At 39.9% G+C, this 23,452-nt stretch overlaps 2 protein-coding genes and 1 pseudogene across 2 annotated transcripts; all 3 read right to left on the bottom strand.

Moving 5' to 3' along the window:
* Positions 1-4,760: 4,760 nt before the first annotated feature.
* Positions 4,761-5,996, bottom strand: LOC136175846 (olfactory receptor 51L1-like; annotated as a pseudogene).
* A 2,073-nt stretch (positions 5,997-8,069) lies between these two features.
* LOC136176007 (olfactory receptor 51M1-like) lies at positions 8,070-9,118 on the bottom strand. The gene is given in 2 exon segments (XM_065946179.1): positions 8,070-8,179; positions 8,266-9,118. Coding segments are annotated over 2 exon segments (963 nt in total).
* Positions 9,119-21,142: 12,024 nt separating this feature from the next.
* LOC136175845 (olfactory receptor 51M1-like) lies at positions 21,143-22,129 on the bottom strand. Its single transcript, XM_065946046.1, has one exon. The coding sequence runs from the start codon at positions 22,127-22,129 to the stop codon at positions 21,143-21,145; it is 987 nt and encodes a 328-aa protein (XP_065802118.1).
* Between the last annotated feature and the right edge of the window lie 1,323 nt (positions 22,130-23,452).

Raw genomic sequence — 23,452 nt, 5'->3', positions numbered from 1 at the left:
AGCACAGGGAACTCTGCTCAGTGTTATGTGGCTGCCTGAATAGAAGGGGAGTTTAGGGGAGAATGGATACATGTATATGTATGGTTGAGTTCCTTTGTTGTTTGCCTGAAACTATAACAGCATTGCTAGTCAGCTATACTCCAATACAAAATAAAAAGTTAAAAACAAAAACAGAAACCCAAACACCAAAAAGTTTGTGTCCTCCAGGGTAGATTCTTTCATGACATGAGGAAAGAGGAAACAAAATATTTACTAGGAATGAACTGCATCTCAGAACAAAAGCCCTAGGTTCAGCTTACTTGGACAAATTTCTCATCCTCCTGCTCCTATTGACTGGACTTCTGGGCACAATTCACTCCTTTATGAAGGCCCAGTGTGGGTTGGTCTCAGACCTTCAGTGGGGTTGGTCTCATCCTGGTCTCTAGGTCGCTAGCTGGAGGTAGGAGTAGGCTGTCCTTCTTATTTATTGTGACTCCAAAACCAGCCCTCTCCTTCCTCCATTTTTGTTAGTCTGTCCCCTGGGGGATTCAGACAAACCAGCCTCAGAACAATATGCTTCCTCTCACTGGATCTGTAGGAATCATTGGGCCAAGAGAGAAGAATCCCAGAGGGAACAAATTTAAAAACAAAGTCAAATTCTGATAAAATATAGAATGAGATGATGTATGTAGGGGCATGCATATGTGTATATACCTGTCTGTGTAAACAAGCTTTAATGTCCATAGGCACATATATAAATTTATGTAGATGAACATATGAACAAATATCTATACATACATAAGAATACAGGTATACCCATAACCATGTGTAGAATTTTAGTTGTAAGTTTTTGTGACTGTATAAGCTCTAATGTCTTTCCATATAGATATTTATCATCAGATGTGATACATTCACATCTGCGTATGTGAATGTATGTGTTACATTTCTCTAGATATATATGTCTTTATGTAATAATATATGATTTCTTGAAGATCCTTCTAAAATACTATGATTATTGTCCCTAGCCTAAACCTTATTGATCAGAGATATCCCACTGGTAAAGTCTGACTCTAAGGGGCCTTTGAATTTGTACCTTTCATTCAAATCTGGAGGTTTGTTCCTTAGGTTAGCAACTCCAGGGCATACCTCTGTCATATTACCATCTGTAATTTTGATCACCTCAATCTCAATTTTTCTCACCTTGGCTATAATCTAGGCTTTTATGTTTCTCCTGGCTAAATTTTACATGCTCTTTGGACTCTGAGATTGCATTCACTGTGATATCTATTTCAGAGCCCAAGTTATTTTGCACCTGGAGTTGACATATCCTGAATTAACCACAGAACTTGAAGTCAAATCACCTGATTTCACTGTCTGTTTTCTCTCTTTAATTTTACTTTTTCATGGGACTTCTCTAGTGGTCCAGTGGCTAAGATTTCACACCCCCAATGCAGGGGGCCCAGGTTCAACCCGTGGTCAGGGAACTAGATCCCACATGAGGCAACCAAGGGTTCACATACCATAATGAATGACCCCATATGTTCCAACTAAGACCTTATGCTGCCAAATAACTATTTTTTTTTATTTTACTTTTTCATTGAGAATGTATGAATGGTCTCTGCACCTATTTCCTCCCCCTTAATAATGTGAATGATTGTGCTTGTTTCAAAGAACAAAATATTAGTATTATTTTATTTGTTGAAAAGTTAATTGAACAAAATTAAGTTCAATTAAGTGTTCAAAAGTAGTAGGTACTCAAAATATTATTTGGTTGTTCTTTTTCATCACCAGCAGAATCCCATTGCCAAAGAAATCATTCCCAGTTCTCTTTAAAATTAACCCTTGGCCTGCACCAATTCTCCTCTTTCTCTGACCTTTGCCCCTAGGGACTGCAATTGAGATTTTTTTCTTGGATCAGGCACTGACTTTGCTAGTCTGAGGTCTGGTCCTGATGGCATTTTTCTTAGATGATCACCTCACTTAGCCTCCCCTGAGGTAGAATCCCCATATCCAGATTATACAAGGATTTATAACCAGAGCTATTGGGATGATTTTCTCATTTTCAACTGCTCACTTGCTCCTGTGTTCTGAATTATCACCAAATTATTGAAAATCTAGTTGCATAGAAACTCATCTCATGGCAGTGTCCTAGGTCATGTTGTATTCTAAGGCTCATGCCTTGGGATTCCTTTGGTAGGATTCCCACCCCAGCATAGTTGCAAGGAGATATACCCTTGATTTCCCTTCATAAGCAACCTTGATCATTTAGATATTGCAACCATTATTACTTCTCAGTCTGCCTTTATATATTTTGCTGCATCTATAATCCCTTGTTCCCCAGGTATAGAGAAAATGACGAAGTAGCTATGTTGGGATGGGAAATTCTTGGCAAAACCTTGTGCAGCATTCAGGTTTCCCAACAAACTGTTTAGAGGTAAGCTTTCCTGTGCCTCCTCCATAGCTATCTCAACTTACATTCTAAAGAGAGTTCCATTCTTCTTTCCCAGAAATAAAATAAATTAAATGGCTCTGTTTAATAGCAGCTTATGTATGTGGAGCACCTATTATGGTCCAGCTAGAGCTTAGAATCCTATCATACATCCACCCTCCTACTCTGCGTAAACATTACAAGCTACCAAACAAGAGCTAGAATATAACTCTTATAAATGAGAATCAAGAAGGATAAATACTTCATAGATGAAAGACTAAGAGATGGAGCAAGCACATTTCAAAACAATTATCTTATTGTACTTTTCTCACCTATTCTTACATACTGTCCACTTTACTCATTGGAGTCCTTGGCATATTATTCATAGCTCATTTAATTTTCCCATCCAATACTTTCAGCATTCTTGTCAAATCTGATTCTGATTCTGGTTCTGTCTTTTCAGATTGTGGAATTTTTGCCTTTTGGTATGACTTGAAATTTTTTTCTTGATAACTGTTCGTGATGTACTGGGTAAAAGGAACTGTCATAAGTGAGCCTCTAGTAATGTGGTGATGAGGTGTGAGGGTAGGAAAAGCATTCTATAGCATTATGATTAGGTCTCAGCCTTCTGGTGGGTCTGTACCTCTGGACTGTGAACCTCACAAGTGCTTCTTTTTTTTTTTTTTCCTCTCTCCCCTTAAGTGGGACAGGATGAGTTGAAGTTTGTTATGTCCCTTCCCCAGTTAGACAGTGATAATATACCTTAGCAGGTTGGTCAATTAGTTTCCCGTGAGGACAGGTTTTATTAAAGAAGAAACAGTGTTCTGAAATATCACAACATGGTTCCTTTTCCTCTTCTTTTGATGAAAAAGCCTGAGATAATTTTTCTCAGATATTTATTATGGACTCAAACAGAGCTAGTGCGGGTACATCTCTCCTAAGACTTAATCCTTTGGGAGTTTTTTACTCTGTTGTCCCCGTTGAGCCTTCAGCAATATTCAATTACAGATCGATTTTTCCTGTCCAGACATTGGTGGCTACACTTGCTTCTGTTCGAGGGTCTCTGCCCTGGTAAGCCATGACTTATTCATCTGTCTGTCTCTTCATTCTTGGGGACACCATTTTGCTCTGTGCCTTCCCCTCTCTTATGGATCCAAGAAGTCATTGATTTTTTCAGTCTGTTTGGCATCTTACTTGTTAGGATGGAGTGATACAATCAAGCTCCTTACATGTGGAATCAGAAAACAAGAATCCTTTTCTTCATTTTTAAAATACTTTCCTCTTATGAATTTTGTGACCCCATATTCTTATATTGTTCCTCTTGTCTCGTTAATCTTCCCTCTGGTCTCCTTTGCTTGATTGTACTCTAACAAAACCATAAATATTATGGTTCTATTAAATAATATAATAAATATTATGTTCTATTAGTATTCTGTTGAAAACTATTTCAGCTGCTTATACTTACTTTCCCTAAATGTCATTTCCACTTTTATGAATTTCAGTACCAGCTATATGCTGATGACTCACAAGGTTATAATTCTAAGCTTGAAACTCAATTGTCCAAATACGAATCACCCAAATATGAACAATGAGGGTAAAAAAGCAGTGTTGGAAAGTTTTGCTTAAATCTACAACAAGCTTACGCTGATGAAAGGATATAACAGAACTATTATATTATGAGGAATTGTGGTATATCCATTAGTTAATCCAAGGAATATGAAGTGATAATTCAACTTTCCACATCATCAGAGTAATTTATCATTAATGCCATTATTATAGAATTAATGTTCTAATAAATCGGTAGAAAATAAAATACAAAAATCACTTTAAGGGCTTCTCTGGTGGCTTAACAGTAGAGAATCTGCCTGCATATGCAGGAGACACAGGTTCACTCCCTAATCAGGGAAGATCACGTGTGCCATGGAGCTACTAAGCTGGTGAACCACAACTACAGAGCTTGTACTCTAGAACTCAGGAGCTGCAACTATTAGAGCCCATGCTCCACAACAAGAAAAGTCACCACAATGAGAAACCTGTGCACCACAACTGGAGAGTAGGCCCTGCTCACTTCAACTAGAGAAAAGCCTGAGCAGCAATGAAGGCCTAGCATAGCCAAAAATAAATAAATAAAATTATAAAAATTAAAGTGTTAACATCTCATGCAGTTTATAAAAAGGGAGAAAAAGAAGTCACTTTAAACTTACAGACACTTATGTAAAAGACAAACATTTTTATGTAAGAAAATGTTTTACTCTATATTTATAACTATATATACAAGTAGCAATATAAGTATATACAAGTAGCAATAAAGATACATTTTATCTTAACATTAGAGTGAATTAATGATGTACAATCAACATATCAAACTAAATGAACAGAAATTGTTTTGTGATAGGAAGACTCCAGAAAGAAGCTTTACTGCACTCCTCATTTTAAATTGTCCTGGTCCATCTCTACTGGCTCCCTGTATCTTCCCTAGGTAGAGCACCTTGAGGGTGGCCCTGCAGATCTGCTGGGTCTTGATGCTTTAAATAACAGGGTTCATCAAGGGTGGGAAGAGCATAAGGATGTGCACCAGGGGTGAAGTGTGGCTCCCAAACCTGTGTACGATGGATAGACCTAGTACAGGCACACAGAAGCAGAGCACAGCCAGGAGGTGGGAGACGCAAGTGTTGAAGGCCTTGAGCCTCTCCGCAGCAGAGCCTCTCCCCAGTATGGAGAATGACTGTATAGAAGAGCAGGATGAAAAGAACGTCAGAGCCCATGGCCAGCATGATGATGCACAGTCCATAGAGTCTTTTGAAATGTGTATCTGAGCCGGTCAGGTGGATCATGTCCTGGTGAAGGCAGTAAGCATAGTAAGCGCCCCACGGTGACAATAATCAAATTTCAAGAGATGCAATGAAGGTGCGGCTGTGATGGCAGCGCTCCGCAGGCCCAGCACGACCCCAACCAATGCCGCACGAGGCCCCGTGAGCATAGATGCCTAGCGCAGTGAGAAACGGATGGCCACCAGGCTGTCCAGAACCGTAGCGAAGAGCACGGCGGATTCCATGAAGGAGGAGTGTAGGAAGCGCTGCTGCAGAACGCAGGACACCAGGCCCGCCATCCGGGTCTCCAACCACAGCGCACCCGGCCCTGAGGGCAGCACGGACAACCACAGGCCCAAATCTGTCCCAGCCAGGACGGCCAGGAAGTAGTACACGGGCTGGTGGAGGACAGGGTCAGTTCGTACCCTATGCAAGATGGTGGCATCGCCCAGGAGGGCCACAAGGTAGCCTACACAAATGGGCAGGGAGTTCTCGCAGTGAGCCCACTCCAGGCCTGGGAAGCCCGTCAACAGGGACGTGGAAACTCAGGTTGGAGCTTGGTAAGGTGGACACATCGTCATTCTCAAGAGTCCTCTTTGTTCTGTGAAAGGAGGCCACGGGTCCAAGTTTACTAGGCCGGTAAGCATGAGCTGTTACACTGTCCCAGGGGACTAATGCCCTGCTGGCTGGTCTGGCCGCTCTGTTCTCTCTAGGTCTCAATGACCTTGCAGTAAACCCCTGCTCTTACAGACAGCCTGTCCTTTGCCTGTTTTGTTCATCTTTTTCGTATTCCCATGTAATCTTTAACTTTGATGACATCAAATCTCAGCAAGGGTTTTCTGTATTCTTATTCTGAACCAGCTAGTGAAAGACAGTTTTTTAACCTCCCTTACAAAAATCTACATAGCTCAACCTTAACAGAATGCTCAGATTCTCAGAAATATCATTGCCTTCGTTTGACTTTACCACTTCAAGCTTTTCCTATGGAAGAAATGATCTCTAAATTTTCGAAGTGAAGCGAAGATGCCCATAGAGTTTCCTCATGCAATCTGCTCTCTTCTCTATCTCTTTATTGTCATGATGTGAACCTCTCTGAATGTCCATGCGATCAGGAGAACTGGTATCTTGCTTCTCTCAAACTTAATCTTCTCAAATAACTCAAAGCTCATGGTTTCTAAAGAAAAGAAAATTATTTTTTTCCAAGGAGCTGACACTGTAAAATCTTTATTTTTCCATTTTTAATTGTTTTATTAAAATAGATTCAAGGAGTGGTATTTCCGAGACAGGGTGTATGAATATCTTTTTAAGTCTTTTGATACATTTTTTTTTCCTACAGAAAGTGAAAGTCACTGTCATGTCCCACTCTTTGCTACCCCATGGACTGTATGTAGCCTGCAGCCTCCTCTGTCCATGGAATTCTCCAGGCCAGAATACTGGAGTGGGTAGCCGTTCCCTTCTCCAGGGGATCTTCCCAATCCAGGGATCGAACCCAGGTCTCCCACATTGCAGGCAGATTCTTTACTGTCTGACCCACCAGGGAAGCCAAATTATGTTTTCACACCAGTGTATGAAAATCCTTCTTTTACCATATACTTGTCAGCACAGACCTTCATTATTAACTGTTTTCTTTAATATTTACTTATTAGCATGATTTAAATATGTTAATTTGCATTTTAAATTTCAGCAAAGTAGAAATTTTAAAATGTTATTATGTATACATATTTCCTAAGTTCAAAAATAAGAAAACTTCAGTGTTAGTGGCCTATTTGCTAGTAAGTGACAGAAATTGAATTCCAACTCTAAATCTGAATTCTATTCTTTAGACCTCATTCTACTAATGGGATCCATAGACAGTAAAGTTCCACTCAATATGGAGAAGAACAAACTGAGTCTTAGAGTTGCTCTTCAATAGTGTGGCCTATAGTGTGGATTTCAATTGAAGTTCAGAGTGGAATCTGTTTGTGCAGAAGGCCTGCCCTGAAAAATATCCATGAGGAAGCAACCTCAATGTTGAGACTTCAACATGAATTTTGTTTAGTCAACAGTAGGGCCAGTCTCTGCCACTTTTAGGTTCACAACATCATAAGCAACAGGAGCATGACTTAGATGTATTTGTGGTAGTTTCCTTTATTGGAGCTTTGTCACATTTCAGGTCATTGTGCAAGATCTCACGATTAGAATGCCCAGAAGCAAACATTGACTTCAGTTAATGTCAGTAAATCCATACAAAAGATAAAATCAGAAATGATAAGAGCCAGGGGTGGGGTCCAGGGTATGTACTAGATGAATAAGGCTAGAAGAGAGCACATCATCAGAAACATTTGGAGGAGTTCCAATTAGAAAAGAGTGAAGGAGTTCTGATTCTTCCAATGTGACTCAAGAGTCCAAAGGATATGGGTTATGCAGGATAGGAACTTAAGAGAAGGATCTTGGCCAACTGAGAAAGGAGGCAATCCCAAGGAGCCATGGGAGAAGGTACATTTTGTGAAGTGAATTTAAACAACTGACACTTATCTCTTCTCTTGTAAGTTCTGTTCTATGTGCTTCTTTGCTGATTACTCTTCTTCAGTATTTGCTTTGTTTCACTTTTGTTTTTGCACATTGATAGCAGTCTTCCTCTGGGCAGTTTTTGCCGCTACCAAAATATCTGTCTTATATAGAGAGGAAGGCATTATAATTCAAGTAAGAGAAGGTCAGCATTACCAACTCATAACTCAAGAAAGAAATTCACCCATATTTTATTCAGGGCAGTGGAAAAAATCTTGGGGAAACAAGGGGTATAATAACAGGTACTAAATACTGCCAATCTTTAGCTTGATTTGGGATTTTCTTCTGGGTACTCAGTGGACTTTTTAACCCAGGAGCTTGCTGATGACTTGGCGAATCTCCCTGGTCTTAATACTGTATATGATTGGATTAAGCATGGGAGGCACAAAGAGGTAGACATTGGCCATAAGAAGGTTGTAAAGTGATTGGCCTCCAACTAATAAAATAATATTAAAAAAAAAAAAAAAGACTAAAAAAAAAAAAAAAAAAAAAAAAGAAGGTGGACAGCAGGTGGAGCATGCTTCCCAAAGCGGTGAATCAAAGACAGCCCCATCATCGGTACAAAGAATACCAGCACAGCACAGAGGTGTGAGGTGCATGTTTGGAAGGCTCGGAGCCGCTCCTCTTTGGAGGCCAATCTTGACACTGTGTGCAGGATGACCCCATAGGACAGTGCAATGAGCACCAGGTCCAGCATCACAGTAAAGACCACCAATGACAGTCCGTACAAGTTGTTGAAGGTGGTGTCGGTACAGGCCAAGTGTATCACCTCCTGGTGCAGGCAGAAAGAGTGGGAGAGGACTCAAGCCCCACAATAAGGAAAAGCCTTCAGGAGGAGAACAATGGGAATGAGGGCCACGGGTCCCCGCAGAATGACAATGAGGCCTACCCTGACTACTCTTTGGCCAGTGATAATGACCATGTACCTCAGGGGATAACAGATGGCCACAAACCGATCAAAGGACATGACAAGGAGCACTGAGGACTCCATGAAGGAAAAGGAGTGGATACAGAACATCTGGATTTGGCAGGCTCCAAAGTAGATGCCATGGGACTTGAACCAAAAGAGTCCCATAGTAGTGGGCAAGGTGGACACTGACAGACCCAGGTCAGTGAAGGCCAGAAAGGAGAGTAGATAGTACATGGGTGTGTGCAAGCGAGGGTTGGTCTTAATAATTATCAGGATGGAGCAGTTGCCTGAGATGGCCACGAGGTACATAAAGAAAAAGAAGATGAAGATCCAGTGCTCAATGGTTTCCAATCCGGGAAAGCTGGTGAGGTAGAGCATGGGGCTGAACTGTGTGAGGTTGGACAGGAGCATGATGTGAGGATGGAGGGAATATTGGGCTGGCATTCTTCAGGGACTGAGCTGAGAATAAATGGAAGTTCTTGTTATTAATTCTTCAGCTTCACAAACACACCATCATAAACAGAACATGACCATCATCAACTTTGATATCCTCTACTTCACTAATATCACTTATAACACCAAAATATTTTATTAAAACTTTCTTTGAATATAAAATATTTTCTCTACATTTATATTTCTTCTCAGTCTTCTTTCTGGACTTCTCTTCATTTATCGATGCTGATATATAGCTGCTTTTATCCTTGGAAATTTTCTGGCCTTACTCTATTATTCCTCCTCACACAACATCATCATTCCCATAATTATTTATCGTACTTAAGCTGATGAATGTCAAATACAAAACTATAATTCTCTTCTTCTTTTATATGTCTAGCAGTAGGCTGAGCATTTGCATCTAGGTGTTTCACTGTTATTTCAAAAGCATGTTGAAAATTTTAATTATAGTCACCCTCCCCCAACAGGGTTTTTATCTATTGATTTTCGTTGACTCAGTAATAGAAATGTGAACTTCATAAATAAGTTGAAGAAGAGATACATGTTTGAGAGGTATTAGTATATAGGCAGGATACAGAAACCTAAAATGTTAGTGTAGGGAGAAGTTTCCAGTATTGACTGTACAAATCTGATATTTAGAATTGGAGCAGAAAAGACTCCACTGAAAGAGACCATGGGGAAAATGCCAGTTAGAATAAAATCAGAAGAATGCAATCTTGTATCAGTTTTAAGAGGGATTAATCAATTATATATGATGTTGCCAAGGGGTCGGGGCTATAAGGACTGAGAACTGACTAAAGGATTGAGCAATGTGGAAGTTACAGCTGGCCTTGAGAAGAACAGTTTCAGAGGAGTGGTGGTGGTGGTTTAGTCACTAAGTCGTGTCCAACTCTTGCGACTCCTATGTCCATGGGATTTTCCAGGCAAGAATACTTGGGAATAAAATCATCCCTGCCTACTCCAGAAGGACTATGACCTTGTCAATATTGTTAGTTCCCTCTGCTGTGAGCATATCTGCTTCTGATCCAGAACAATCACAGTTTTCAATTATTTTCCACAGGACCACTTGAGTGGATAGCTGCGCAGCAGTATCAATAAAGCAGTTCTTAGGGAGGAAAAGTGCATTCATGTCTTCATAAGATAAAGAGGAAAAAAAAAGGAAGAGAGAGAAAAATAGGTGTACAAGAGAAATATAGTAGGATTCCAGGCAGTGATAGAAGAATATTTCAGGTTTGTAAGTTCAAAGTGGGACCAGTCAGTGCTTTTATGTGTGTTCTTAATCAATACACTATCTAATTCCAAAGTGAGCAGTCCTAATAGGATGTGTTAATAATATTCCATCATTGCCCAGTCCTTTCTTCCTTTGGTATCTTTCCAAATTTATGTTTTATCTCCCACAGTTAACAAGCCCATGTTGCTTTTCTTTTTTTTTTTTTTTTCAAAAACCACCTTGATTTTTTGACCAGTGAATATTTGTTGATCCTTTAAGACAGTACAGATATCATTTCTCTGAAAAATGTCTCTTCACTTTCACATATAGGCTTTAGGCAAATCCCTTTCTGTATGCATGTAGTTCCTTTGCAACAGCACCGTTAAAGTTGTAAATGCACAGATATGCATTTTATACATTTTATATATATTTATTTGTTCATAAAGGCTTCCCAGGTGGCTCAGTGGTAAAGAATGTGCCTGTCAATGCAGACGCAGGTTCAGTTCCTGGAATGGGAAGATCCCCTGGAGAAGGAAATGGCAACCCACTCCAGTATTCTAACTTGGGAAAACCCATGGACAGAGGAACCTGGCAGGCTACAGTACATGGGGTTGCATAGAGTCAGACACAAATGAAGCAACTTAGTGTAGCATAGCATAGAATACAGTCCCTATATATGTGTGTGCTTTTATAACCTGATTTTTATCCACTTTAAAAAAAATTTCAACTAGACCACTGGGGCCCACTGCAGTGTCTAACACAAGAGGACCCCACTCTGTTTTTATGTGGAAAATTAAGCCAATGAGTGAATTGAGTGCTTACCTCTTGTCCTGATTAGTTGTGTCTAGAGTTTGGGGTTGGGTCTTGCTTTCACAGACTTTAGAATAAGTCTAAAGATCTGGGGGAAATGAAAACTTTATATGCAGACCATGATGGGGCTGGTGTTATTCTTCCTAAAGAAAGTTCCAATGAGTTTTCCCTAGAAATGAAAGATTGTTCTCTATGTTATGACACCAACAGAGTCCATTTGTCAGTACATAGTCATGGCTCACAGTAACTCATTTTAAATGTTCACAACAAAAGAGATATAGGAGAGATCTAAAGAGGAAATTCATGAAAGCAGTGATATTCACTATGAAGTAAGCAATTAGATCTCCACCTCATCTGTATGTTCTAAATATTCATGTTTCAAATCAATATATTTTATTTTAAAAAATAAATTAGCGGTGGAGACTGCTGCCCCTTATGTGTAGGAGAAGATGCAGATAGAGCCATGCCTGAGCATTAGGATGTAGATCAGACACCTCACCTTTGAACGAGGAAGAACCTTCCCATAGTTGTCAAACTCCTGTCAACATACCTCTTATGACTGGTGTAACAGAGGACTATGAGAGAAGGAGGCTGGATCGCAAGTGCTGGGGAAGTCACAAGGGTGTCTGTACCAGTACACAAAGGCTGAGGCAGGACCCTCTCTGCTTTAGCTGATCTGGAACATAAAATGCACTTAATATGTGTGTTGTTAAATAAATGGCAATTTGATGGATAAGAGGAAAAGGGAAGGCTATATGTGCCAGCCAGCTCACCAGAGATGTGTGTATGGAGACTAAAGGGCTTGTGACATCCTGAAGGCATTTGGAGGTTGATTCCAGACAGGAGCCAGGAAGGAAGGCCTGGACATGAAGACTATGGTCAGGAGGAGAGAGGCAGCCCTGTCTCCAATCCAAGTAATATGATAGTGCAGATGGTCACCCCCACTTCTCTAGGGGGAGCAAGTCCTGATCCCCTCTCTGGCTCTGGGTCTGTCCAAACACACTAAACATCAGAAGTAAAAGAGCTTCTGTGAAAGCCTGGATTCCAAGACTTCATTTTGCATTTGAAAAAATTAAGCAAGGTCCAACATAGAGAATATACCTGCCTAAAGTTTTTTAAGTGTTAGGAGAGGAGCCAGAAGTCAGACAACCTCCTTCCAGGATCATTGCTTTCTTGGAAATCTCTACATTCCCTTCTTGTATTTTCTCCCTTTCTTCTCCTGTGACCCCCTAATAACCACCCATGAGACCCTGGCACAGAACAGCAGTGGAGACTCACCAGCAGCTGCTGACTTTTAAAAAGAGAAGCCAGGTCATCAGTACTGAAAAAAGATGAGGGTAGGCAGGATGGCACCAGTGTCACTGAGGGGCATCAGGCTGGGTCTGTCATGGAAGAGTTTATCCTGCTCCTTCTTCTGTGTATGTGAAACCCCAGGGCTCCACCTGGGAGAAGCGGAGGAGAAACAAACAGTCCGTGGGGCTGGAGGCCCAAGGGCAGGAGCTGTCATGACTCTCTTCTCCCTTGACTTCATTCTTCACTCCTTTCATGGGCTCACCTGAGGCTGGAGAGCCCTAAATTTATAGGATTCAGTCTCTAGGCTTTAGCTCTAGACATCTGCTGCAGAAAACACTCTAGGTTACAAAACTGAATGTGTTCTTTGGAAAATTTGAGTAATTGGAGAAATGCACAACAATAAGTTATGTATAATATGTTTTTATATGGGTATATTTTAAAGCTTTTATCTAGCAGGTGTTTTTAAATATATATTTTTAATTTTTTCACATAATATAGTGTTGAAAATCATTTTATAAGCATTTAAATATTATTTTTAAAAGCAACAAATAATTTATCAAATGAAAATGCCAAAATCTATGTAATATTCTTCCTAGATATCTGGAATGCTTATAGTTTCTTATTATTATGAAAAATAACACAACTAACTTGTAATATTAATATATCTGTTATTTCAACAACATCTGTTGAACTCTAAGGTAGGTATACCAAGGGAACATTTCATGCAAAGATGAATTCAATAAAGGACAGAAACGGTATGGGCTTAAAAGAAGCAGAAGATATCAAGAAGAGGTGGCAAGAATACACAGAAAAACTGTACAAAAAGATCTTCATGACCCAGATAATCTCGATGGTGTGATTACTCACCTACAGCCAGACATCCTGGAATTTGAAGTCAAGTGGGCCTTAGAAAGCATCACTACAAACAAAGCTAGTGGAGGTGATGGAATTCTAGTTGAACTATTTCAAATCCTAAAAGATGATGCTGTGAAAGTGCTACACGCAATATGCCAGCAAATTTGGAAAATTCAGCAGTGGCCACAGGACTGGAAAAGTCAGTTTTCATTCCAATCCCAAGGAAAGGCAATGCCAAAGAATGCTCAAACTACTGTACAATTGCACTCATCTCACACGCTAGTAAAGTAATTCTCAAAATTCCCCAAGCCAGGCTTCAGCAATATGTGAACCATGAACTTCCAGATGTTTAAGTTGGTTTTAGAAAAAGCGGAGGAACCAGAGATCAAATTGCCAACATCTGCTGGATCATTGAAAAAGCAAGAGAGTTCCAGAAAAACATCTATTTATGCTTTATTGACTATGATGAAGCCTTTGACTGTGTGGGCCACAATAAACTGTGGAAAATTCTTCAAGAGATGGGAATATCAGACCACCTGACCTGCCTTTTGGGAAACCTGTATGCAGGTCAGGAAGCAACAATTAGAACTGGACATGGAACAACAGACTGGTTCCAAATCGGGAGAGGAGTGCGTCAAGGCTGTATATTGTCACCCTGCTTATTTAACTTATATGCAGAGTACATCATGAGAAACCCTGGTTTGGAAGAAGCACAAACTGGAATCAAGATTGATGGGAGAAATATCAATAACCCCAGATATGCAGATGACACCACCCTTATGGCAGAAAGTGAAGAGGAACTAAAAAGCCTCTTGATGAAGAGGAGAGTGAAAAAGTTGGCTTAAAGCTCAACATTCAGAAAACTAAGATCATGGCATCCGGTCCCATCACTTCATGGCAAATAGATGGGGAAACAGTGGAAGCAGTGTCAGATTTTATTTTTCTGGGCTCCAAAATCACTGCAGATGGTGACCGCAGCCATGAAATTAAAAGACACTTACTCCTTGGAAGGAAAGTTATGACCAACCTAGATAGCATATTAAAAAGCAGAGACATTAGTTAGTCAACAAAGGTCCATCTAGTCAAGTCTATGGTTTTTCCAGTGGTCATGTATGGATGTGAGAGTTGGACTGTGAAGAAAGCTGAGTGCCAAAAAATTGATGCTTTTGAACTGTTGTTTTGGAGAAGACTCTTGAGAGCCCCTTGGACTGCAAGGAGATCCTACCAGTCCATCCTAAATGAGATCAGTCCTGGCTGTTCATTGGAAAGACTTATATTGAAGCTGAAATTCCAATACTTTGGCCACCTGAAGCGAAGAGTTGACTCATTGGAAAAGACCCTGATGATGAGAGGGATTGGAGACAGGAGGAGAAGGGGATGACAGAGGATGAGATGGCTGGATGGCATCACTGACTCGATGCCCACGAGTTTGAGTAAACTCCAGGAGTTGGTGATGGATAGGGAGGCCTGGCGTGCTGCGGTTCATGGGGTTGCAAAGAGTCGGACATGACTGAGTGACTGAACTGAACTGACTGAACTGAAGGTAGGTATTGAAGTTAGCACTTGACCAAACACGATAACAAATATTTGACCATAAGGAGTTTGTCTCCTAAAACCTTTATTTTACATTTACAATTACTTGATTAAAATAGAATTCCAAGTGTGGTATTTCTGAGACACAGTGTATGAATATTTTTAAGTCTTTTGATGTATTTTGCTCTCTACAGAAAATAAATCAGATTATGCTTTCACATCAGTGTATGAAAATCCCTCTTTCACCACATACTGGTCAGCACAGATCTTGATTATTAACTATTTTTTAAATATTTGATTATTAATAAGATGTTAATATATTAATTTGCATTTTAAATTCCAGTAAGGTAGACTTTTTCAAACATGCTGTTATCTATATGTATTTCCTAATTTTGAAAATAAGGAAATTTAGATGTTAGTGGCCTATTTGTTAGTAAGTGACCGAAATGGTACTCCAACTCTAATCTCAATCTGAATCCTGTTTTCTTTATACTTCATTATACCCATGGGATTCATACAGTAAATTTCCACTTAAAATGGTAAAGAGCATTCTTAATCTCAGAGTTGCTATTCAAAAGTGTGTTCTACCCTGTGAATTTCAAATAAAATTGATTGGAACCTGTCTCTGGGCTCTGAGATTCAAACATTCCTTCCCACCCTCACTACCCACTACCCGACACACAAGATAGCATGCAAACACAAAAGCTTTCATATCCAGTTTTAAAATCTGATTTTTTTTTTTTAATTTCACTTTGAACTTTTTTTCAGAAGAAAATGCTTCAGTTGTAAAATAAAGAGGATGATATAATGATTACTTGATTAAATGTTAATGTTTCAACATTTTGCCTATTTGCCTCAGATGTTTTTCCAGATAGAACTGACACCACCCATGTAACATTTTTCATTTCCGTTTGCTTCATTTTTTCCCCAAGAGGAGCTTTCCAGAGTTCCTATTTATCATTTTCAACATGGCTTTTAATACCTTAATGCACATATACACACACAAACACATCAGAGACATGGCATTGGATACTTAAAATACTCTTTAAAAGTTATAATGTTCCATGGTGTAAATGTACCACAGCTTCCTTATCCATTCATCTGCTGATGGGCATCTAGGTTGCTTCCATGTCCTGGCTATTATAAACAGTGCTGTGATGAACATTGGGGTGCATGTGTCTCTTTCAGATCTGGATTCCTCAGTGTGTATGCCCAGAAGTGGTATTGCTGGGTCATATGGTAGTTCTATTTCCAGTTTTTTAAGAAATCTCCACACTGTTTTCCATAGTGGCTGTACTAGTTTGCATTCCCACCAACAGTGTGCCCTATATGCAGGGCAGAAGAAGAGACGCAGAAGTACGGAACAGACTTTTGAACTCTGTGGGAGAAGGGGAGGGTGGGATGTTTCGAAAGAACAGTATGTATATTATCTGTGGTGAAACAGACCACCAGCCCAGGTGGGAGGCATGAGTCAAGTGCTCGGGCCTGTTGGGCTGGGGGGATCCAGAGGAATCGGGTGGAGAGGGAGGTGGGATGGGAGACCGGGATGGGGAATTCGTGTAGCTCTATGGCTGATTCATATCAATGTATGACAAAACCCACTGAAAAATAAAAAAATAAATTAAAAAAAAAAGTTATAATGTAAATATGTATTTGCATTATGATTTTTTCATGTTTATCATTTTGTTAAAGTTTATTGGTTTTAATAGTGTATATTAGTATATATTAATTTATTAGTCTATTTACTTTCACCTGTTTTTTTCTTTTATTGATGGACAACTAGGTTGTTTTCACTGTTTAAAAATGGAGCAGCAGTAACATTCTTGTACATATTTCCTTGAACAAAAGTAAGAACATTTAGATAAAAGTCAGCAGCTGTATAATAAAGCAGGTGCATCTTTCACCTCTAATAGATATTCCCAAATAGATCTGCATAGGTTACACTAATCTACACTGACCATAAATTATGAATCATTACTTCACAACTGCACCAATATTTGGTATTATCAGGCTTTTACCATTTTTGCTATTTTTATTGGTAAAATATGGTGTCTCTTTGTTATTTATTTTGTTTTCAAATTTTATAGTGAAGATAAAAGGCTTTTCATAGCTCTATTGGCACATGATTTTCCTCTTTTCAGCATTGTTCAATCTCATTTGGATTTTCTTTCTTTTTTTTTTTTTAATTTTTCCTGACTTACAGACACTCTATGAGTTCTGGATATTAAGTCAACATTACTCATAGATATACATTATAAATGTAATATCTTAGTCTGTGGCTATCATTGTCTCTGTTTCTTGGTATCTTCCGTTTTACAGTAGTATAACTACCTATTTATCTGTCTACCTATTTGTCCATGTGTCTCTTCATTCTACCGTATTTCTTTTAAACATTTTCAAATTTTCTTTTAACATTCATGTCTTTCATTGAATATGTTTTTATGTGTACTCTACATTAAAGATAAAATTTTATTTTCCATAAAATAAAAGTGAAAGTCGCTCAGTCATGTCCGACTCTTTGCAACCCCATGGACTATACAGTCCATGGAATTCTCCAGGCCAGAATACTGGAGTGGGCAGCCTTTCCCTTCTCCAGGGGATCTTCCCAACCCAGGGATTGAACCCAAGTCTTCCACATTGCAGGTGGATGCTTTGCCAGCTGAACCACAAGGGAAGCCCTTTATTTTCCATATGGATAATCAATTAGGTTAACACTGCTTCTTGGATAAGCCAATCTTTTTCAACTATTTCAATATTACTTCTTTGAAGTATTATTATATCAGTGCTACTGCTGCTGCTGCTAAGTCGCTTCAGTTGTGTCCGACTCTGTGCAACCCCATTGACGGCAGCCCACCAGGCTTCCCCATCCCTGGGATTCTCCAGGCAAGAATACTGGAGTGGGTTGCCATTTCCTTCTCCAGTGCATGAAAGTGAAAAGTGAAAAGTGAAAGTCAAGTCACTCAATCGTGTCCGACTGCTAGCAACCCCATGGACTGCAGCCTACCAGGCTCCTCCCTCCATGGGATTTTTCCAGGCAAAAGTACTGGAGTGGGTTGCCACTGCCTCCTTTGTTATATTTTTGAGTCTGTGCCTTTTTATTATTTCTGTTTATGTATTTAATTCCACACAAGCACTACACTACTGCATGCTATAGCTTTGCAAAAACTCTCTGAGTCTTTTAGGGGTTGCTCTCATTGACCATTTATTTTTAAATTGTTAAGGTTATCTTTGGCTATTTGCACTGTTGTATGAATTTCAGAATCACCTATCAAGTTCTACAGAATGATCAGTTGCAATTTCGCTTAGAAGTAGATTGATTTGCAGGTTAATTTTGAATAAATTGACATATTAAATAAAATCTTGAAACTTCTTAATCTTTAAGAAAATATTTTTACTTACTTATGCCTGTATATTTTGTTTCAATGACATAGTCACAGAAAACTTGTTCATCTTCTGTTAAATTTATTCTTAAATATCTTATACTTACGTCTATTTTTCAACATTTTAGTTTTGTTGTTTAGTCACTCAGTCATGTCCAGCTCTTTGTGACACCATGGACTATAGCCCCCAGGCTCCTCTGTCCATGGGATTTCCCAGGCAAGAATATTGGAGTGGGTTGCCATTTCCTTCTCCAGGGGATCTTCCAGAGCCAGGGATAGAACCTGGGTGTCCTGCATTTCAGGCAGATTCTTTACCTGAGCTACAAGGGAAGAGATTTTAGTTTATTATTCAGTTCAGTTCAGTTCAGTCGCTCAGTAGTGTCCAACCCTTTGCAACCCCATAAATCACAGCACGCCAGGCCTCCCTGTCCATCACCAAATCCCGGAGTTTACTCAAACTCATGCCCATCGAGTTGGTGATGCCATCCAGCCATCTCATCCTCTGTCGTCCCCTTCTCCTCCTGACCCCAATCCCTCCCAGCATCAGGGTCTTTTCCAATGAGTCAACTCTTCAAAGTTTATTATTAGAAAAATTATTTATCAGATCCCACATATGGAAGAAGTGTTGTCTTCCATCAAGATTCAAGAAATATGGAAACCAAAGGGTGCCTAGATCCTGGACAACCCAGAAACTAAAATAACCAGGGCCACAATATGAATTGGGAACATTGGGAAGTCCAGTAGGTTACAGTGGTGTCTGATGTGTCTAACTCTACCAGAGTTATTTATTTTATGGCAATCAGGTCTCTCTTTGTTGTCAGAGCAAGAACATGAGTTGACACAGGGCTATGATAGCTCCAGGACTGTACAAAGAGGTTACTTTCACCCCTATCCTCTACCTCTTCATACACATATTCTAAATATATAGACTAGTTTCTAATCACCACCAACACTCTCTGCTACCATCATCTCTCCTATTTTGATCAGACATGCAGAAAAAAACAAACAGACACAAAATTTGAGTCATGAACAATTTTATCTAATATCAATCATTTGTATACCACTTTAAGAAATTCTCTCAGATTGTGTATCGGCTAAGGAAAGAGATAGGGGGAGGCTAGAACATAGAGGCAAGGAAAGTTGCCTTGTGTAGAGGCAGAGATATGGCTGTTCAGAGCCTGGGAACATCTAAATTCCTAAGTCTATGGCAAGAGAGAAAGAATTGCTGAGTTGATTAAACTGACTCAACAAGTTTTCTGTTGGATGCTAGATCAGGCAGGAGGAGTAGTAAATCACATTTTTACAAGGTGTTTCATGTTCCAAACCTGTGAAGAGCAACTCTTGGGAGGACTTCCTGTTCATTGTAATTTTGATCTGTGCAGAGGGGGCTTCAAAGCCCATGAGCCCAAACAGAGCACAACTAGGAAAAATGTGCGGAACCATGAAAGAGTTTCCTTGGAATTTCTGGATGTGAAGATGGAAAATTTCCTTGGAAAATAAGAGACATTCTTTTTCTTAGCTTTGAATCTCTCTTTGAGTATGTTAGTCACTCAGTCTGGTCCAACTCTTTATGACCCCATGGACCCCCATCAGGCTTCTCTGTTCATGGAATTCTCCAGGCAAGAATACTGGAGTGGGCAGCCTTTCCCTTCTTCAGGGGATCTTTCCAACACAGGAATCGAACCCAAGTCTTCCTCATTGCAGGCAGATTCTTTACCATCTGAGACACTAGGGAAGGCCTGAATCTCACTTTATGCATATATTAATATATTAAGGAATACATTTAAATAATTACTCCTTGAGTATCTATTATGATACAACTGTTGCATTTATGGAGATTTACTGATAAACAAGACATGAATAATCCTTCTAAAGAGCTTGATTTAGAAATCTAGTGTGAAGGACTGAGAAAGAAACTGAACTAAGACACAGAAGAGTCCATTACTATGTAACAAATGATACAACTGGAAATGCAGGATTCTGAGGGAGAAGATAGATGGAGAATCTGCTCTAGTTTTAGAGAGAGAACCTGCCATGAAAATGTCCATGAGAAAACAACCTCAGCACTGAGACTCCAACATGAATTTTGTTTAGTCACAGTAAGGGCAATCTTCCCTGCCAATTTTAGCTTCAAAACCACTTCAGCAGTGGAATTATGACTTAGACTTGTCTGTGATAATTTCCTTCATTGGAGCTTTACTGCATTTGAGGTCGTTAAACAAGATCTCACAACTAGAATTCCCAGAAGCAAACACAGTCTTCAGTTACTGTCAACAAATCCATAGGAAAGATAAAGTCAGAGATGAGAAGTCAGGGGTGGGGTCCAGGGTGTCTATTAGATGAACAAAACCAGAGGAGCACATCATGAGAAACATTTAGAGGAGTTCAACCTGAATGAGCCATTAGAAAAGTGTTCAGGAGTTCTGATTCTTCCAATGTTATTCCAGAGTGCAAAGGATATGCTTATCCAGAATAGGAACCGAAGGGTAATATGTTGCCCAGGTAGAGAAGAAGGAAACAGTCCCAAGGAAACTTGGAAAGGGATATGTTACTCAAGTGAATTCAAACAACTGACATATGTCTGTGCTTTGGTAGGTTCTGTTCTAGTTCCTTTTTAATTTATTTCTCCTTTTAAGTTTTTATTCAGTTTCATTTAGTTTTAGTTTTTACACAAGGCTCAAGAGGGTCTTCTTTTGGGCATTTTTCGATGTTGCCAAAACATCTAGGTCTTGTATATATAGAAGACCATTATAATTTAAGCAAGAGAAAGTTAGCATTGCTGACTCATAATTCAACAGAGAAATTCATCCATACTTTATTTAGGGTAGTGAGCAAAAGTCTTGGGAAACATAGAATGTATAATTGGTACTAAATGCTGTAAATCTTTGGTCTGATTTGGGACCTTCTTCAGGGCACCCAGTGGAATTTTTAGGCTCATGACTCAGCATTGGCTTTTCTAAGACCCAGGAACTTGTTGATGGCATGGCGGATCTCCTTGGTTTTAATACTGTATATGATTGGATTAAGCATGGGAGGCACAAAGAGGTAGACATTGGCCATAAAAAGGTGGACAGCAAGTGGGGCATGCTTCCCAAAGCGATGTATCAGGGACAGTCCCACCATGGGTACAAAGAATACCAGCACAGCACAGAGGTGTGAGGTGCATGTTTGGAAGGCTCGGAGCCGCTCCTCTTTGGAGGCCAGTCTTGCCACTGTGTGCAGGATGACCCCGTAGGACAGTGCAATGAGCACAAGGTCTAGCACCACAGTGAACATCACCAGTATCAGCCCGTAGAGGTTGTTGAAGGTGGTGTCTGTGCAGGCCAAATGTATCACCTCCTGGTGCAGGCAGAAAGAGTGGGAGAGGACTCTAGACCCACAGTAAGGAAAAGTCTTCAGGAGAAAAACAATGGGCACAGTGGCTATGGGTCCTCGCAGGATGACAAGCAGGCTTGCCCTGATCACTCGCTGGCCAGTGATAATGACTGAGTACCTCAGGGGATAACAGATGGCCACAAACCGATCAAAGGACATGACAAGGAGCACTGAGGACTCCATGAAGGAAAAGGAGTGGATACAGAACATCTGGATTTGGCAGGCTCCAAAGTAGATGCCATGGGACTTGAACCAAAAGAGTCCCATAGTAGTGGGCAAGGTGGACACTGACAGACCCAGGTCAGTGAAGGCCAGAAAGGAGAGTAGATAGTACATGGGTGTGTGCAAGCGAGGGTTGGTCTTAATAATTATCAGGATGGAGCAGTTGCCTGAGATGGCCATGAGGTACATAAGGAAAAAGAAGATGAAGATCCAGTGCTCAACAGTTTCCAATCCGGGAAAGCCGGTGAGGTAGAGCATGAGGTTGAACTGTGTGAGGTTGGACAGGAGCATGATGTGAGGATGGAGGGGAAATTGGGCTGACATTCTTCAGGGACTGAGCTGAAAATAAATGAATGTTCTGGTTATTAATTCTTCAGTTTCATAAACATGCTCACCATTATAAATAGAATCATGACCATCATCAGCTTTGGTATCTTCTACTTCACTATTGTTTCCACCATCCTACTACCTGGTTGAAACTTTCTTTGAAAGTACCACACTTTCATCAGTTTTTCTCTGTATTTTTATTTCTTCTCAGTCTTCTTGGCTGGTCTCTTTTAATTGATGAGACCTTATATATGATCATCCTCAACCTCAACAATTTTCTGTCCATGCTGTATGTTTTCTTCCTCAAACAACATCATCGTCAGGACTTAAGATCTTTATGTTGAAAAATATCAATTATCTATAATTCTCTTCTTTTGGTTTGCAGACTCACATATCTTACAGTAGGCTGAGATTCTGCATCTAGGAATTTCAAAGTTATTTTAAAAACATGTCAAAATTTAACTCATAGTCACTTCCACCAAGAAGCTTTTCATGTATTCATTTTTACCAACTCAGTAGTAGAACTAAGTTGAAGAAGGGATATACATTTGGGAGGTATTAGTATACAGAGGAGGAAACCAAAGAAGTGAGGATAAAGAGAAGTTTCTAGTTTTGAGTCCTGGGCAAAACTGAAATATAGAGCTGGAGAAGAAAAGTCTCCACTAAAAGTGAAGGAGGAACATAAAAGCCAGTTAGAAAGCAAATCAACGGGAGACTGTCTTGTATGAGTTTCAAGAGGTATTAACCATTCATACATGATGTTATCAAGGGCTCAGGTTCACAAGGACTAGGACATGACTAAAGGATTGAGTAATGTGGAAGTTACAGCTGACCTTGAGAAGAGAAGCTTCAGAGGAGGGATTGGGAATAAAATCACCTTTGGCTACTCCAGAAAGACTATGACCTTGTTGATATTCCTACTTCCTTCTGCTGTAGTCGAAGCTGCTTCTGGGCTTGAACGATCACAGTTCCCAGATGTTTTCCACAGGGTGACTTGAAGTGGACAGCCATATAGTATCAATAAAACAGTTCTTAGGGAAAAAGTATGTTTAGATGTTTATGAGCTCAAGGGGAAGAGACAGAGAATAGGAAGATGAGAGCAATGTAGTCGGATCCAGGCAGTGATAAATGCACATTTGAGCTTCATGAGTCCAAAGAGGGACCAGCCAGTGCATAAGTGTGTTTTTAATCACTGCACCACCTAGATCCAAAGGGGGCAGTCCTAGTACGATGTACTACTCTGTCTTTACCCAGCCCTTTTCTGCTTTGATATCCTTCTAAATTCATTTTTTTTCTGCTATAGTGAACAAGTCCATATTG

This window comes from Muntiacus reevesi, chromosome 9 (assembly GCF_963930625.1).
Source record: "Muntiacus reevesi chromosome 9, mMunRee1.1, whole genome shotgun sequence".
NCBI classification, from domain to species: domain Eukaryota; kingdom Metazoa; phylum Chordata; class Mammalia; order Artiodactyla; family Cervidae; genus Muntiacus; species Muntiacus reevesi.
The sequence above is the reverse complement of the archived record's forward strand: the minus strand, read 5'-3'. Positions and strand labels throughout refer to the sequence as shown.